The 18976-nt window shown below is 34.0% G+C and overlaps 1 protein-coding gene across 6 annotated transcripts in view; it reads right to left on the reverse strand.

Moving 5' to 3' along the window:
- LOC115223178 (protein FAM13A) overlaps positions 1 to 18976 on the reverse strand; it is a 288109-nt gene that overhangs the window by 135644 nt on the left and 133489 nt on the right. For all 6 annotated transcript variants that reach the window (XM_029793658.2, XM_029793651.2, XM_029793626.2 and 3 more), the window contains one exon: positions 2029 to 2224. In XM_029793658.2, coding sequence (XP_029649518.1) covers positions 2029 to 2224 — 196 coding nt within the window. The remainder of the gene's footprint in view (positions 1 to 2028; positions 2225 to 18976) is intronic.

The raw sequence follows: 18976 nt of genomic DNA on the forward strand, positions 1-18976 counted from the left end.
TTACACTGAATAATAAATGGCATTAAGTACTAATGACCACTTTTTGGCACATGCCAATGCACATATATATGTATATACACACATATCTACATATACATGTACATGCAGACACACAAAGGGATGTATGAATGTATGAGTACGCATAGTAAATAGAAGAGGAGCTCGATGTTGAATAGGGAGTATGTTTTGTAAATGGGTTTATTCATATTCTTACAGCATGGCCACTATTGTACCAGCAAAATAAGCATTTGCTATCCCTTATATAAAGAAGTTATGTGTGTGTGTGTGTGTCTGTGTGTAGGGTGTGGTGCATATATTGTCATTTAAATTATGCAAAAATGAAAATAACACTGACAACTCATTTTAATGGATATATTTACCAAAATTACATAAAAATACCTTGAAATACTAAAGAGTAAATTTATTCAATAAAATCACCACTGGCTTCAACCATGGCCTCCAGACAACTTTGGAATATCCTGCAAGTCTTCTGGATGGTCTCCTTGTTTAAGCTGGTGAATGCTGCCATAAACCTTGCCTTCAGTTCATCTTTGGTGTCACAAGAAGTTTTGTTGGTCTCTCACTCAACTGTGCCCCACACAAAATAATCAAGGGGATTGCAGCTTGGGGAGTTGATTCACATATTATTATTATTATTATTATTGGATTATAATAATTTTTAAAAAGTCTCAAAGGATTATTTGCTAAAATGGGTCACAATAATAATAGGCTGGGTACTAGTGTTTTGAAGAATGTTGACAGATTATAAGGTTTGTGAAGGTGCATGGCTTTGTGGTTAGAGCTATGAGTTCACACTCATAAGATGTTGGATTCAATTTCTGAGCTGGGCTGTACATTGTTTCTTTGGAGTAATTCACTTCATTTCGTGTTGCTCCAGTCTATTCAGCCATAAATGAGTACCAGCCAAATGCTGGTGTAGCTTTCACTCCATCCAGCCATTATACCCTCAATATTCTGCTGGGTTAAGGGTGGGAGGGTCTAGAGCAGTAGTTCTCAACCATTTTTGCCAATGGACCCCTTTGATTCCTGTTTTACTCTACTAGACCTCTGTAGCTACTTGATGCTCTAAAAAAATCCTACTGTCTTATTATAATTAAACATTATGAGGAATTGTATTGAAAAAAAATTTTAATGTTTTGCATATAGTAGAAGTATGACCAATTTATTGCAGATAAATTTTAGCAACAAAATCTTATATGGACCCCAGTTGAGAAACACTGGTCTCAAGATAACATAGGCAACTCAAACAATTAGCAAAAGCACACTGCAAGCTACTCGGTCATACTCAGTCATTTGCAAGTGATAACTAAGCCATAACGAACTTCATAAAAATTTTAAAACTGCTCTCTTTAACATTCAGATTACTGAACAACAACTGAGATGGTATTTCTAAGGCCCTTACAATTGTTAAGCAATATCTTTTCCAGGTGATAATAGTTGACGTTAAATTTCTCACCCACTTATCCACAGTGCTTGAAATGAGATATAAGGAGATATTTCTCCTAAAGAGCAGGTGGAGGTTATAGCTAAGCCAAACTTTTTTTTTTGCAGGACTTTGAAGAATGACTAGTGGAGGGGTGGGGACTGTGTTTTATGGGGGTGCTGCAGGAGGAAGTAATGCATTAAGATATCAATCTAACTTGAGACTGGAAACCTGGCTCTGAACACTTGAAATAGAGTGGACTCTGCTAAAGGCACTCAAGGTGCAGGTGGTCGTGCTGAAACCAGAGAATGGATTGAGTCCACCATCCAACAACATAAGCAATTCATCCAACAGGCTTCTGTACAATTTCCATGTAATCAATTCCACTCACAACCTGAATCTGTTAGAAGACATCTTCTCAAGGAGCCATACAGTGGGATCAATCCCAGAACCATGTGATACTGAAGCAAACTTCTTAACTACAATGCCACTGCCACAGCCTAAGAGACAAAAACTTACTCCATATCTGCTCAGTTGATTCATTTCTTTGTTAAGATTCATTGAAATAAACCTAAAATCCTTACCATGGTTTTCAATATGTTCACATATCTTCTTTACAATGAGGGGAATTTTAAGCCCATCAGGTGCCTGGCGAACAAGTTCTTCAAGAGGAACTCCGAAGGTCTTGTTGCTGTTTTGAGGAACAGTTTTCTTCTTGGTTCCAGGGCTTAACAGCTTCCGCACCCTATCCATACAGGCATTAACACCCTCCTCCTCGGTCTGAAAAAAAAAAAAATAAATATTAGAACAAAACTATTTTAATCTAAATCTCTTCAAAACTATATCATTTGGCATTTTTTAAGAAGCAAAATTTTATGATGTAAAGACATAAAAAATAAACTAATATCATCATCATTCAACATTCATGTTCCTGGATGGGTTGGACATAAAATAATGAATGAAATGACATATTTTACATGATTGATGGCATTGTTCATTCCAAGAACGTCTTTGAAAATCCTCATAAGTCATTGACCTTAACCCATTTGTTACCATATTTCTTTGAAATACACTGCTTTTTGTTTTAATTAATTTTGAAAATAATGAAAAAATTAGTATAACAACTTTATCATTATTAAGCTAGTATTTGGAACATAATTTAAAATGAAATTATGATTTAAGGTTTTACTTGAGATCACTTCGAAACAGAAACTATATATCAGGGAACCAAGTCAGAAACTCAGACAGATTGATATCAAAAAGGTAAAGAGTGTTTTTAACCCTTCTTTTTGTGTTAAAATTTCCATATAAGTAACTGGAAGCTATTTATATAAGTTAAATTATTTCTGTTTGCAGCAGTTAATTGATTTCCAGCAGTTGATTAACCCTTTTGTTACCGTATTTATTTTGAGATGCTCTGTGTTTCTTTCAATTAATTTTAAATATAACAAAGAATTTAGTAAAATAACTTCGTTATCATTCAGCTAGTGTTAGGAACATAAATTGTGACTAAGGTTTGGTGGAATATTTTAATTCAATACTTATGAAAACAAGACATTTGTACTACAGAGCCAGAGGCAGTTTTGGCCGGGTTGGTATCAAAAGGGTTAAATGAAAACTATTTCTGCAAACAACTTTAAAAGAACTAAGCTTACATGGTATCAATCAAGGCATGTCCAAACACCAGTGGACTTGTGACACACATTTCTAGAGACCAGTGCTCCTCTATGGCCTGTATGCATTAGCTACAAGAGCATTTTTAGGGCCCAGTGAAACTGGGTGCAATGCTGATGAAAAGTTAACTTTAATCACCCTCAAAATTCCTGAATCACATCCAAGACGTTAAACTACAAAATCAAAACTTCACTATAGTACCTTCATGTTGTTGGTATGTTTTAGTTATTCTGGCCATTTTTATATATGCTTGCTGTCACAGGTTGCTACCAGGATGACCAAATAAACCAGTACAAACAAAAAAGTAACACTTTAAAAATGATTTCTTCATTCCTTATAAATTGATTGACTTATCTTACATGAGCTATAATGGACATCACACAAGTCAAAAATTTATTTTTCCAGAAATACAAATTTTGTGTAGACAAGTGCAATTTACAAAAATTTTAGAAATTGAGTTCTTTTTAATTTTATACAGTTCTACGAGAAACAATAATTCATTCTGAAATTTCAAAGGATTCAAGATAAAGTCATAAACTTGAGATATTTTTCATATTAGCAATTCAGATTTAATGTTCTCAACTGAACTGTTACAACCTTCAAAGAAAACCAATATAATGTAACATCATGAACAAAATATCTATAAAAGTGTATACTAAAATTACCAGTGAAAATAAAAAATATATTTTCTAGCAAACCACAATATGTTAAACATTACAAAAGAAAAAAGAGAGAGAGAGAAAGAAGCATACAAATTGAATTATTACATTTCAGCTATCTAAAAAAATCTAAGAACAAGTATCTGTGTTTAAGAAAAATAAAATTTTCAACAAAAAGCCTACTAAACTGACTCATGCTACTATTTACAAAGAGTTTTCAAGTTCAAGATTAGAAAATTTCAAATGGTAGTAACATTACAGAAAATTGCAATGCGTGTATAATATTTTCCAAAGTCTAATGATAACTTTAATCCTTCTAATATTAACCCGCCTAAAGGCAGCAATCTGGCAGAATTGTTAGCATGCCAGATGAAATGCTTAATGGCATTTCATCCATCTTCATGTTCTGAGTTCAAATTCCACCAAGGCTGGGTTTGTCTTTCATCCTTTTGATAAAATAAGTACCAGGTGAACTGTGGGGAGGGGAGACGATGTAATTGACTTAACCCTCCCTCAAAATTGCTGGCCTTGAGCCAAAATTTGAAAATAATATTAATCTGCCTGAGACTGCCTCTGGTTCTATAACACAAATTTCCTATTTTAAATTGATCTAAATTAAAATCTTCCATCTTAACAATAAGTTATTTTACGAAATTCTTCATTATTTTCGATATTGAAACAAATTAAGTGTTTTTCAATAGAAATATGGTAACAAAAGGGTTAAAGAAATTATCAGACTTAAACAGTAAGAAGCAAAATAAATATAAATATGAATCTTAAAGAAATAAATATATAACAAAAATATCTAAATAACTAAGAAATATTCATTTATATTTAACATTTTGAATACTTATAGCCTAAAGGTCAGAGCTTCAATAACCAATTAGCATTTTCGATTCATTAGCTCTCCACATGTTGATATTTCTGTTTGGCAAATTCTAGGTGACTAAAGAAAGGTAGAAAGTTATGACTGACAACTAAATACAAACAAAAATCTCTATTGATAAGGCAGTGATTATAAAAATCATAAAACAGATAAAACAAAAATTATGATTTTGAAGAGAAATATGAGATGTCTTAATCAGAAGACAGGTAAACACAGTAAATAAAAGTATTTTCAAGTAGCAATGATTATTTAAAAGTTTCATAAGTTTTTCTTTGGTTCATGGAAACATATATCGTAGATGAAACATCATCATCATCTATCAATGTCTATCTGCCAAGCTAGTATGGGATGAATGATTTGACATGGTCCAATGGGTTTCAGGACTGTGTAATGCTCTAATGTTTGCTTTGGCATGGTTTCTATAGCTGGATGTCTATCCTAAAACATTTTTTTTTCTTGAGCCTTAGTACTCATAAGATCAGTTACCACAATTCTGTGGTGTATGAATGACCAAAATCAAAACATTCACTCCAAACATTACACTGGTCAACTCCAGGTCCCAAGATGAGCCAATTTTGATGGCAGGGGTGTAAGATGATTGCATCAACCACACTACTTGACTGGTATTTTATCAACCCCTGAGGGATGAAAGAAAGTCCACCTCAAGAATTTTAACTCAGAAGAAAAAGAGCTAGAAGAAATGCTAAGCATTTTGCTCAGCATGCTAATGATTCTGTCAGTTTCCCATTTTCTTCTTATCATTGGTGTATAGCTGTGTGTGCAAAAACGCATGCATATACATATGTGTGTGTGTGTGTGTGTGTGTGTGTGTGTGCATATATATGTGTATGTGTGTGTGTGTGTGTATATATATGTGTGTGTGTGTGTGTGTATATGTGTGTGTGTGTGTATATATATATATATATATATATGGTGTGTGTATGTGTGTGTGCGTATATATATATATATGTGTGTGTATGTATATATGTGTGTGTGTGTGTATGTACATATGTGTGTGTGTGTGTATATATACACAGGGGTTGGACAAAATAATGAAAATACCTTAAAATTTCAAATTTATTTTAATATATGGTAGGACCAACTTTGGCAGTAATTACGGCTTGAATTCTATAAGGTATGGTATTCTTCAGCTAAAACAGTCTCCAATTCTTGTAGTGATAATGGTGGAGGATATTGACTATTTACTTGTTTTTCTAAAATGCACCATAAATGTTCAATAATATTGAGATTTGAGGACTGTGCTGGCCAGATAAGATGTTCAACTTCAATAGAATGTTCCTCGTGCCATTCAGTAACAACTGCGTGAATTGGTGCATTATCATCCTGAAAGATTCTGTTTCCCTCGGGAAACAGTTCCACAACCACAGGATGAATTTGATCAGATAAAATGCTTAAATAGTCTTGACTATTAATTCTGCCATGAAGGGAAGCGCCATTGGGCCAGTGGATTTCCAAGATATAGCCACCCTCCACCCACCCCCGATCATCACAGCTCCTCCTCCATGTTTAACAGTTGGAAGAAGACAGTCTGGGTCAAATGCTTCTTTTGGCTGTCTCCACACGTATACTCGGCCGGTGGTCAGAAATAAAGTAAAGGATGACTCATCTGAGAAAATAATATTCTTCCACTGCTCTAGGGACCAATTCTGTAGGTTTTTACTCCACTCTAAACACTTTGCAATGTTTGTTTTTGGAAGTAGTGGTTTTCTGATTGCAGCCCTCCCATGAAATCCGGCTTAGTGCAGCTCTCATCGAACAGTTTTTGTGGAAACTGGGTTCTCGGGGTAGTCATTAAGCTCTGCAGTAATTTTGTGAGCTATACTTTTGTGATCCTTTCTAACAATTCATATAAGCTCCTAAAACAATTAGCAAAAGCATAGTTTATGCTACTTGGTCATACTCACTTGCAAGTGCCACTTTTATATCATATATATCATATATCATCATCATCAATATCATTTAGCAGCTGCTTTCCAAGCTGGTATGGGTTAGACAGTTTAATAGGAACAGTACATTGCAGAGCTGCACCAAGTTCCAGTCTGATTTGGCATGGTTGCTTTGGCTGGATACCCTTCCTAATGCCAACCACTCCAAGAGTGTAATAGGTACTTTTTATGTACCACCAGCACAGCTGCTTTTATGTGCCACCAGTATGGATGCAATTAAGTGACACCGGCATCGACTACAACTACGATTTCACTTGGCTTGACGAGTCTTGTCAAGTACGGCATATTGCCAAAAGGTCTCAGTCAATTGTCATTGTTTCCATGAGGCTCAATATTTGAAGATCATGCTTCACCATCTCGTCCCATGTCTTCCTGATCTACCTCTTCCACGGGTTCCCTCCACAGATAGAGATCAGCACTTCTTCATATGCAACGTCCTTATCCATATGCAACACATGACCATACCAGCAAGGTCGTCTCTCTTGCACATCACATCTGATGCCTCTTATGTCAACATTTACCTCAAGATATATATATATATATATAGCTGCCTTTGGCACTATTTCTATCTCCCAAATTTCATTCATAAGGCTTTCATCAATCCAAGGTTATAGTAAAAGTCACTTGCCAAAAGACTTATGCATTAGAACTGAAACAATTTGAATGCAAAGCAAACTTCTTAACAATACCACCGTGTCTGCATCCATGAGAGAGAAAAAAACTTATTCTTAAAACTTGCATGCATGAGACAAAAACAGAATAAGATACAGGGGATAACAGGTTACCTTGGGTACCTTTAACCATTTAGCATTTAAACTGGCCATATAGAGCCCAAATATTCTACCCGTTTTATGTTCAAACTGACCATATCCTGCCTCTCATACCTACCCTACAATGTCATTCTAAAAACAAACACTCACATCATCAAAATCTCAAAACTACAAGATAATGCAGAATTAATTCAACACAATTTGAATAAATAAACATTACATTTGATAGTGTAATCAGAATACTAAAGGGTCCACTTTGTTGCAGGCATTCGGGCCAGGTCTCCCAGATAAAAAAACTTCCCTCTCTCCCTTCTTCCCACCAATCTTAGAGGTTCTGCAAAAAAAAAATCTGAGGTACTGCCTATTCTAACTAAGAAATAGGAAAAAAAAACCTGACAAATAACACTTTGACACTGACATAACTTGTTAAACTTAAGCTTTACAGCAAATTGATGTAGAGGTTATCAGTGAAGACTATGGTAAATACAATCATATAATATTATCAGCAAAAGAAGACAAAAAAAATCAATATCAACCAAACATGTTTGAGATTAGCAAACAAGAGGGAACTCAGAAAGAAAGATAGTTGCCAAGAAATCATCAGGTGAAATCAAGATAAATAAAGAATTATTTCCAAGCAAATTTGTTGTTCACAAAACATTAAAGAGAAAGAAAGCAAGTAACAAAGAATGTACTTTCAAAGGAGAATACAAGATTAGAAAAGTAGACGCGGGTGTAACGGGTGTAACTCAGAATATACTGTGGCCTACTTTCTCTTTACTACTTTTAATTTTTCTGTTTTAATACAAGAAACACAAACAAATGAAAGCTGAACTATATTTCTCATATCTATGTGGTGAGGAGATAGAGTCAAGTTTTCTAAAGGTTTAATAAATAAATACAGGAGGGATTTTGTTGCAGAAAGAAATCTTAAAAACAACTTATGCTAGATCTTTATAAACAATTTTATCAAATGGGTTAGAAAACTATACAAAGCTTTCTCACATGTATATGTGCTCTAAAGGTTAATAGAGAGATCGGATATGTGAATGCCTTTACTATTTTTATTATATTTGTGATAAAAGAATGAAATACAAAGGAAAAAAAATGTTTCTGTAATGAAAAAACTCATTTAACAACAAGACACAATGTAGTTTCCCATGTCTGTTATATATCACTGATTGAATTGCTTTACCAAAACAATAAAACTTCATGCCTGAAAATCTTCTATAGTGAGTACAACTCCTCAACACAACAATATTATTATTTTTTTTTTTCAAGTATAGACCTATTTTATCTATCCTTCATAAATAAATTAATAGAAAAGAGTAATTTGGACACTGTTTTGTAAACACAGTCTGTTTATACTCATGCTAAATAAGCTATTTGACTGAAAGAAATATCAGAATAATAAAGCCCTATTCTGAAACCCATTAATAACTTAAGGGGTTACTGTTAACAACATAGAATAATTGTTTAATTGATTGATCTTTTCTGCTACTTGTGAGACAGTTATGTGTATTCCATTTGATATTTCTCCATAGGGATATTAGTATCTGCATTATGTCGTAAAATAATTTCTGTCCTTACTCCTTTTATATTTCAAGCAATGTGAATTTATCATCATCATTTAATGCCCACTTTTCTATGCTTGCATGGGACACATGGTATTTGCTGAGACAGCTTTTTATAGTCACATGCCCTTCCTGTCATCAACCCTCACCTATTTCCAAGCAAGGTAATATTTCCCCATGGTCAGACATATTTTCATAGAAGATTGGAAATGAATAACATCACCTGTAAGACAATGATGCTCATTTCCATATATACACACACACACATACAGAGGGTTTCTTCAGTTTCAATCTACAAAATCCATTCGCAAGGCTTTGGTCAGCCTAAGGATATAGGAGATGATTGCCCAAGGGATTGTACAGTGGGACTAAACCAGAGACCACATAGTTGGGAAGTAAGCTTCTTACATACAAAGACACACCTATTTTATTTATTTTATACTTCTTATTGACATTGCTTCTCTCATTATTTCTAACCTTGTTTATATTAAAGCTTCATTTACCCCCACATCTGATTTTCAAATTTCAGATACATTGATGGGGTTTCTCCAGTTTTTTTCCCTCCAAAATTAAAATATACCCCTCTGCTCTAATCTGCAGCTGCCCTATGCATTAGGTGCAATATATTGACCATATGCTACTCTAGAATTTATATTCCTTTATTTTAAGAATCAATCACATCAGTTACTGCTCATTAATACATATTAAACTCTGATTCATTGTGTCTTTATAGAACAAGTGTCTAGCTTTTGCAATTTTAAGCATCAGCCCTATCTTTTATTCATACAAACACTGCAGGTTACCACAGTGAATATGAAATTGAGCATAATATTTTCAGAATACAAATGAAGCTTTGATTTTGAGAGTAATTATTTCTACTAATTAAATAAAATAAATTTTTTGTTATCAATATGAGATTTGGAATATAACAATACTATGCTTTTATACAAAATTATAATGGAAGTTCTTTGATTTAAACATTTTAAAACAACAAGATTTGTATGAGAATCAAAGAGAGTCTGTGGCAGATTGGTACTTAACTCTGCAATACTAATGACAAACATTTCACCAAAAAGCTAAGTTTTCATAAAACTGAAATTCCATCAGTTCCAAATGTCCACTCATTTCTTCTGCTTCATACTCATTGTGGTACAACATAAAAAGCACTGGTGATGGTTCTACGTATAAAGTCACCCAGTGCACTCTGTAAAGTAGCTGGTGTTATGAAGTACGTCCGGTTGTAAAAACCAAACCAAAACAGATGATGGGACCTGGTGTGGCCACCAGCCTTACCAGCTCCTGTCAAGCCGTCCAACCCATGCCAACATGGAAAGCAGATGTTAAATGATGATGATGGTCATCATCATTTCTCTCTTATATTTCTTTTAACATCCACTTTTTCATACTTGCATGAATCCAATACAATTTGTAGGCAGAATACTGGAAATAAATGGCACTTGTTTACAACCACCAAATGATGTCACTCACATATGCATATAAAACATAGATACATTTCTTTCAATTCCCATTACCAAATCCACTTACAAGGCTTTGGTCAACCCAGGGCTATAGAAGACAGCAGCTCAAGATGCCACTCAATAGGATTCAGTAGGACAAACTGAAACCATGAGTGTAAAGCATGCTTCTTAATCACACAACTATGCCTGTCTACTATATATATCATCATCATTGTTGTTTAACGTCCGCTTTCCATGCTGACATGGGTTGGACAGTTTGACTGAGGCCTGGCAAGCCAGGAGGTTGCACCAAGCTCCAATCTGATTTGGCAAGGTTTCTACAGCTGGATACCCTTCCTAACACCAACAACTCTGAGAGTGTAATATATTAATAATTATATACGATATATATCATATGATTATATATTAATAATTATATAATTTCTACATCCACTGCTTGTGTTGATGACTTGTATATAAAGTAGTGAACATTAGCCAGCCAGGCAAAATGTTTAGCAGCCTTTCATCTGTCTTTATGATCTAAGTTCAAATTTCACCGAGGTCAACTTTGCCTTTTAGCTTTTTGGGGTCAATAAAATAAGTACTAGTCAAGCACTGGGCTGATATAATTGACTCCCTCAAAATTTCAGGCTATATGCCTGTAGTAGAAAGGAATAATTATACAAAAATGACATGAAAAATATTCTTGTATTCCAGAGCTGGTTTTTACCCAACAGGTTGTGACTTTGATGAGATATTCTTAAAAATGTGAAGTAACAGGAGCAAATTTAAAGACAGTCAAAATTCCCACCAACAACAAGTAAAGTTAATGGTATCGTAGAAATGAAATAAGATTCATTTATTTAATAACTTCCCAATTAATTAAAAATAGGTGAAATGAGTGACTAAGATGAAATTCTATGCTTAATCCAAAGACTTTTACACATTAGCAAATTTCAAACATTTAAAAGCAAATGGCTAAATAAAAGTTCAAATATTATTATCATTTTAAACTAGAGTAAAGTGTTGTCGTCATTTAAGGTCCACTTTTCTAGGCATGCATGGGTAAGATGGAATTTGTTGAGGCAGATTTTCTACAACCAGATACCCTTCCTGTCACCCACATTCACCTGTTTTCAAGTAAGGTAATATTTCCCCATGGTTGGACATATTTTCATGGAAGATTGGAAACAAACTACATTGCTTGTATAACACTGATGCTCATTCACAACCATCATACGATGTCAAGAAAGAGTACACACACAGCAAGCTTCTTTCAGTTTCCATTTACCAAATCCATTCACAGGGCTTTGGTTGACCCAGGGCTATAGTAGATGACACTTGCCCGAGGTAACACATAGAAAGACTGAACCCATGATTACATGGTTACAAAGCAGGCTTCTCAACCACACAGCCATGCCCATGCCTGTGTGATGACAAGAACTTCATGCATCATCACTATCATCATCTTCATCATGATATATCTTCCACCTCCCCAAACTGACAACAATAAGAAGAGTAAATGTAATAAAGTAGAGAAAGAGAGAGAGATAGATTAATTTTCAGCATAACTCAAACACATGTTAGATATAAAAGCTATAAAGGAAAACATGATAGCAAACTTTTTCAAGATAACATCTTAGCTTCTTAGAACAGACAAAGAGAGCAAGAGAATAGACTCAGAAACACAATCATGTTGCTAAACTATCATATTTGTAATGTGTATTTCACACTAGTCATTATATATTTTACCATGTCTTTCTTAAATTTATTCTACAGGAAGTTTAATAAGTTTATGAGAATGTAAAACACTATAGCTGAATGCATTTACTGAATGAAACAAGATATGTGAATAAGTGCCACCTTATAATCTTCTAAAGAAACTATAGTGTAATAGTAAAACTTAAGGTGTGGCTGTATGGTTAAGAAGCTTTTTGCCCAACCATGTGGTCTCAGGATCAGTCCCACTGTATGATACTTTTCGTTAAGTGTCTTCTACTTTAGCCCCAGACTAACCAAAGCCCTTGTGAGTGGATCTGGTGGAGGGAAACTGAAAGAAGCCTATCACACACACGCATGCAAGCATGTGTGCATGTATGTGTGAGTGTGTGTGCCTTTGTTTTTGACATCATGTTATGACTAAATGAACAACACTGTCATACAAGCTATATTGTTCATTTTCAGTCTGCCATGGAAAACGTATTTGGCCATTGGGAAATATTACTTTGCTTGGATGTAGGGAGGGAATTGGCAATGGGAAGAGTATTCAACAAATTCCATCTGATCTACGCAGCATGGAAAAGTGGATGTTAAAAGATGATGAGGAGGAATGATGATGAAATAATAAAATAGACTTCAAAAAACAAAAATATCCCCTGAAAACAATTTTCATTCCCCAAAATCAGAAAGTGGTGGATGCTACATCAATAGCTATGAAATCTAGTAAAATAGCTATAAAGATTAGTAACACAGACAAGGAAAAGAAAAAGATGGGAAGTAATTTAAAACTACAAAATAAACAGTTGCACATGTTTAGACAGAGGAAACAGTGTGGTCTTAAGTCAAAATATTATAGCTAAATTTAATTAAAATTGAATTAATATTAATTAATGATGATAGGTAACCAGATGAAGCCATGACTGACAATTGATTTTTATAAGATGAGAACTATATTGAATTACATTTTTAAACCATATTTAAAAATATATAAATTATCAGTATCACTGCTGGTTACACATGTCAGTGCCTTTTAAGAACAATGCTGTGCTGCTGGCTTACACATATATATATACTCAGTATGCATTAAATGAAGTTTTCTTAATATTACCATCATAATCATTTAATATCTGTTTTCCATACTGGCATGGGTTTGACAGAATCCAACAAGCCTCTGAACTGTGTTGAGGTTTAATATCAGCTTTTGCATGGTTTCTACAGCTGGACACCCTTCCTAACACCAACCTCTTCACAGTGTGTATTCGGTGCATTTTTCATACTACAAGCAAAACAGGAAAGAAAAAGGTCCCCTGCAGTCTTTGAAGGGGCCAAAACCAATAGAACCGAGGCCATCACCCTCAAACATCACCTTGAATGGGCAGGTCATGTCCATTGCATCAATAGCACCAGATTGCCGTGCCAAATCCTCTACAGCAAACTCAGTACTGGCAAGCAATTACATGTCTACCCCAACTGAAATGAACAATGAAGAGCACCAGCATGGACCCTAAATTTTGGGAGCAACACACAGAAGACAGAACAATGTGGCATCATGTCATTAAAATAAGTGTAGAACATTTTGAAGAATATTGTCAAGAAATGAAAACAGCAAATGGATTCAACAAAAAACCCACCAATTCTAACCAGGGCCTCTACCAACCATCAGATGTGACTTCTGTGGACAATTGTTTCACACAAAAATTTGCCTTGCCAACCATTGTGTAAATATGTCCATGCCTGGAAACACATTAGGGTTACCAATAGGAAGGGCATCCAGCCATAGACAATTTGCTTCAATAAACTGCATCCAACCCATGCGAGCAAGGAAAAGTGGACAATAAATGATAGTGGTGTTATGTGTGTGTTGTAAATGTAAAATCATGGCTCAGGTACTTTGTAGTGTAATATTTTTGGTTCAAATTATTACAAAATCTTTTTTTTTTAATTCTTTTTTTTTACAATACATAGACATGAGGCTTTAGATATATTTACAGGTGATGGAGATATACAAAATGATGACATTCATATTTTTACCATGAGCATAAACATCAAAAGTGAAGTAGTTTAACTTTCAGAATGAAAACCAGGTTATAGGTTTAGTATGCCAAAAACTCAAATATATTTATGGAAATGGTAGTAAAAGGTACAATATGCTAATACAAAGTTCAGCAAAATATTTTCCTCTTTGACCTTTAGATGTTTGTAACTATATTTATACACTTAATATATTAATGGCAAAAGGTTAGCATTACATAACCTAAATTCATACAATACACCAAGAAACTGAATCCAACATCACCATTTTTTTAAAATTACAAGGTAACTTGAAGCTTTTTCGGATAAGAGATTAAACAACTTTCTCCAATATTTGAAGCCATTGAGAAGAGAGAAAATTTTTAAATAATAATAATAATAAAATCAGTCTAACATCTCGTGTTTTTCTATTGGAATAACACCAACAAATAAAAGCTAATAAAGAAATTAGTTCTGATTGTTTAAATTGGTCAAAATAAATCCTGCTATTTCATTCATTCCTTTCAATCATTTTTTTTTCCTTTCTTTTCAGTGGTTGAATTAAAAACCAACGCAACAATTCATATTGAAATTTCTCTTGTTAAACTACCATCATATGAGAGCTCATTTCCACTGGGTCTATTGTGAAATTTTTAAATAGATAGAAAAGAAATAGAAAAAGAAGGAAAAAATACCATCAGGCTAATAATTTGTCTTTAAATGAGCAACGGTGATATGTTCGGTGGTGGGTCTATATACCAGCTACTATTTAATTATTAGATTAAACTGACCTCCATTTTCAAGGACAGAATAGCAATTTTAATTATGACATTATTTCAAAAGCTTACCTCTCACAGTTAAGATTTGTGTGTGTGTGCATGGGAGAGAGAGGGAGTGAGGGGGTAGAATTAGTGAGACAGAGAAGGAAGAGATCTTACATTACAAATTTTAGAATATATTGAGAAATGGTGGTGGTGTTTTGAAATAAACATCAATACTTATAGACTAATACATTTAATAATTTCCAAAAGGACTGCAGCATGTTGAATGAAATTATGATTTTTCAAAAACCTTGTCTTCATCATGCAAAAATATATCGAAAATTAATATAAATTATATTTAATCATCTCTATATATAAACGGCAGTTTGTCTGTCTGTGTGTCTGTCAGGTTGTACCCTCACCCTGACCACGGCTTTCAACCGATTCTGATGAAACTTGACACACACATAGCCCAATGTCATAATTCAAAACTAACGCAGCGAAAATTTTGAAAAGTTCCCCCAGTTCTGAAAAAAGTCGATAAATTCGACATGGGGGTCGAGAATCTAAGCTTTTTATATGCGACACATTTTCTGTTGTAGTTTTTGCAACTTGCAATCGGGAGACAGCTAGGAACATCGTATACACAGACGTATTCGAGTGAAGAGAAGACATTGCAACCTACACATGCGTCTTCGTTCCCTAGAGGGAAAGAAATAGATTGGGATTAGTCGTTGCCTACTAGGGGCTATTACATACCCGGGCAACGCCGAGCTATGCTGCTAGTGTAATATAATACAGAAGAGTGAAATACATTTATCCTCTTTGCACTTATTCATAATAAGATATATTTCCACAAAGATAGTCATATAAATTTGGTAGAATTAATTGGCTGTGCAATCTCTGTGCCATGGGGGTTGGTGCAGAGTAGAGTGTTTTGATTAAGAATCCAGTACAATACCTACAGCAAGATAAGAATTCATGACCTATAAGCCTAAAGTACAGTAACTTTATCTATTGTCCAAACAGAGTTAGAGAATAAAGAGACTTTAAATAAATCAAAGGAATTGCTGATGAATGAGACAATAGGGAAAGAATCTACAAACAAAAACGTCAACTCTTCATATACTGTCATCAGTGCCCTGTGTTATCAGTGCTGTGTGTGTTCATGGCCAAAACAATTACTCTTTGCCAGTACATTCTATCTTGGTAAGTCAATATGGGGGTCCTCATTGATAGCACCATTCTGGTTAGGAAAAGTTAACCCTTTTGTTATAGTTCTGTTGAAATAGACAGCTTTTGTTTCAGTTGATTTTGAAAATAAGGAAGAATTTATAAAATAATTCACTATTAAACTAGTGTTTGGAACATTAAATTAACATGAAATTTTGGTGGAAGGATTTAATTTAAAGCTCTTTAAAGAGGAAGACTAACAAAGAACTAGGGGTGGATTGGTGTCAAAAGAGTTAAGCAAATAACTTCATCCCACTTGCTTTACTATAATTAATTAAACCATTCATTATCAGCTTGCCCAATACCAACCTAAGTCTTCATGGTCTGAGACTACCAACCCATGCAACAGCACCCATAATTAGTGTTTCTATATTTAAATAAGAATATTGACTTAAATCTCATTATTATAATAGTGATAACATGATTTCACAAGATAAACATTGTTATTTTATATAATCTTTTATACTTGAAACAAATAGATACCAGCTACTAGCTTCACATTCAATAGTAACAACTATGAATTTCTAAGAGTTTTAAAAGAAAAAGTGGTAACAGCAACAAGCATAACTAAGTGTTGGATGTACAGTTGGATAGTTCAATTTCTGAAAGTGAATATCAACTGCAACAGTGATATTTAATTTTATTCCAGAAACATAAGGGAAAGAGAAAATTTTAAAAGATTTCTCATCAAAATTGTTTTTTCATTAAAGTAACTGGATCCAATTATCGTTCCAGGCTATAATTGCAGAAACAAATATTTAAGCAGAATATACACAAAGGAAAAAAGATTATGGTCTTGCACATGCCTGGACAAAACTTGACCATTTTTGCAGTAAATATAACAAAGTGAATCGATGAAAAGAATTCTTCTAGAATGCCTAAAGGAAGAAAGGATGGACACAAGCATGGTTAAGAAGCTGCATTAGAAAAGATTATCCAACCCATACAAGCATGAAAATAAAATAGACATAAAAACTATGAAGATGATGATGATATAAATGCTCAACAAAGACAAGATTGGGTTATTTCTTAGGCTTTCATCATTGTTAAATGAAGAGGGAATAGCAAACAAGAGATACACTAATTAAAAACGAAAATGTCTAGCAATTACATGATTGATCTGTTCCGTGTAATAAATGACATCAAATGACAAGGTTATATAAAGAAAACAGAATTTTTTTCTCCCTCCCAAATCTTCAAAATATACTAATTAAAAGTATTGCCAGTGAGTGATGAGTTCCTTTCTGTATTGAAAAACAAAATCAAATAGAAATAATAATAATAAAACAATCAGTCTCATAAAGCTAGTGTATATACCAGACAGGTAATTACTTCAAATAATGGTATTAGTATGAAGTTAAATGTAATTAATACAAGACACAAAATTCCAAATTTAGTAACTCAGTCTGATTGTCTAACAAATAAATGAGGGAAAAGAGACAAATAAAATATTAACGCCAAATCCAAAAGAATCAACAAAGACCTTTCATCTAAACTATTTGAAATTAAATTCTACATCTCCCTCCAAATTTTCCTGACCACCTTTGGTGCCAAACTAAACATTCAATTAGCAAGTCCAAAACCTTAATTTGCCCATTTACAAGTTACTAGTCCTTAATATACAGACAAATATTATTGATAAAATTTATAACTCATAGCTATTTGACTCATTTTCTTCCTAGTCACAAGTTAACATAGATAATAAAAAAATTAAAATAAACTTCAAACATACAAATTTTCCAACTTCAGACTTCTATCTGACCCACGTGGTTCTAGGTTCAGTTTCACTGCATGGCACTTTGGACAATTGTCTTCTTCCAAAGCTCCAGGCACACTGAAGCTTTCTTAATGAATTTCATAAATGGAAACTGTGAAGAATCCCAGGATATAAATATGTGTGTGTTCATTGTCTTTGTCCTCCCACAATTGCTTGAAAGAGATCAACAGAATATCACCAGACTTAACAATAAGTATTGGGGTCAATTTGTTCAACTGTACCCTTTAAGGCAGTGCCCCAGCATGGTTGCATTCCAACTAGTAAAAGATAAAGATACAAAATCTTAAATTTGTATCTGGTTGCCACTTCTGACTTGTGACCTTCAAAAAGTTCACTTAACTCTATATACACAGCAGTCAGACAGAGTCAGACATATTGCTTCACTGGACTTCACTGGCAAAGCCACAAGAGATTATGAACATTTGAAAAATCCAATATCTATTTATGGCTAGCACTGGCTTGAGTGTGAAAATGCATGATGGAATCTGTTAATTCTATAAACTCTTGTATCTAATTGCAGTTAGTTCCTAATATTTCTGTTATCCTAAATGTCTATTCCAAGCTCACAATTCAGCACCAGTGATGGGCGGCATCATATTTAAGCTTTTATTCAATGAGCCAGCATCCATTCATCTTAGTTGAATGCAACTTCTTTAAAAATGTAAACATTCCACAGCAGTCAATAGTTTGCACATTAATGTTCGAAAGAAGATGCAAGGTTCAGTGGTTAGGGTGCTCACAATCTTATAATCACGAGTTCAATTCCTGGTGGCAGGTAGTGTACATGGGTAAGGTACTTCATATTGTTTCAGTCCACTCGGCTGGCAAAAATGATTAGTATCAGGATTTCAAAGGGCCAGCCTAATCACATTCTGTGTCTTGCTGAATCTCCTGGAAAACTATATTAACCCTTTAGCATTTAAACCGGCCATATCCGGCCAAAAGTATTCTGCTTATTTTATGTTTAAACTGGCCATATCTGGTCTCTCACACCAACCCTACAATATCGTTTTAAAAATTAACAGCTACCTCATCAAAATCTCAT

The sequence above is a fragment of the Octopus sinensis genome, linkage group LG2 (assembly GCF_006345805.1).
Source record: "Octopus sinensis linkage group LG2, ASM634580v1, whole genome shotgun sequence".
In the NCBI taxonomy this organism is placed as follows: Eukaryota; Metazoa; Mollusca; class Cephalopoda; order Octopoda; family Octopodidae; genus Octopus; species Octopus sinensis.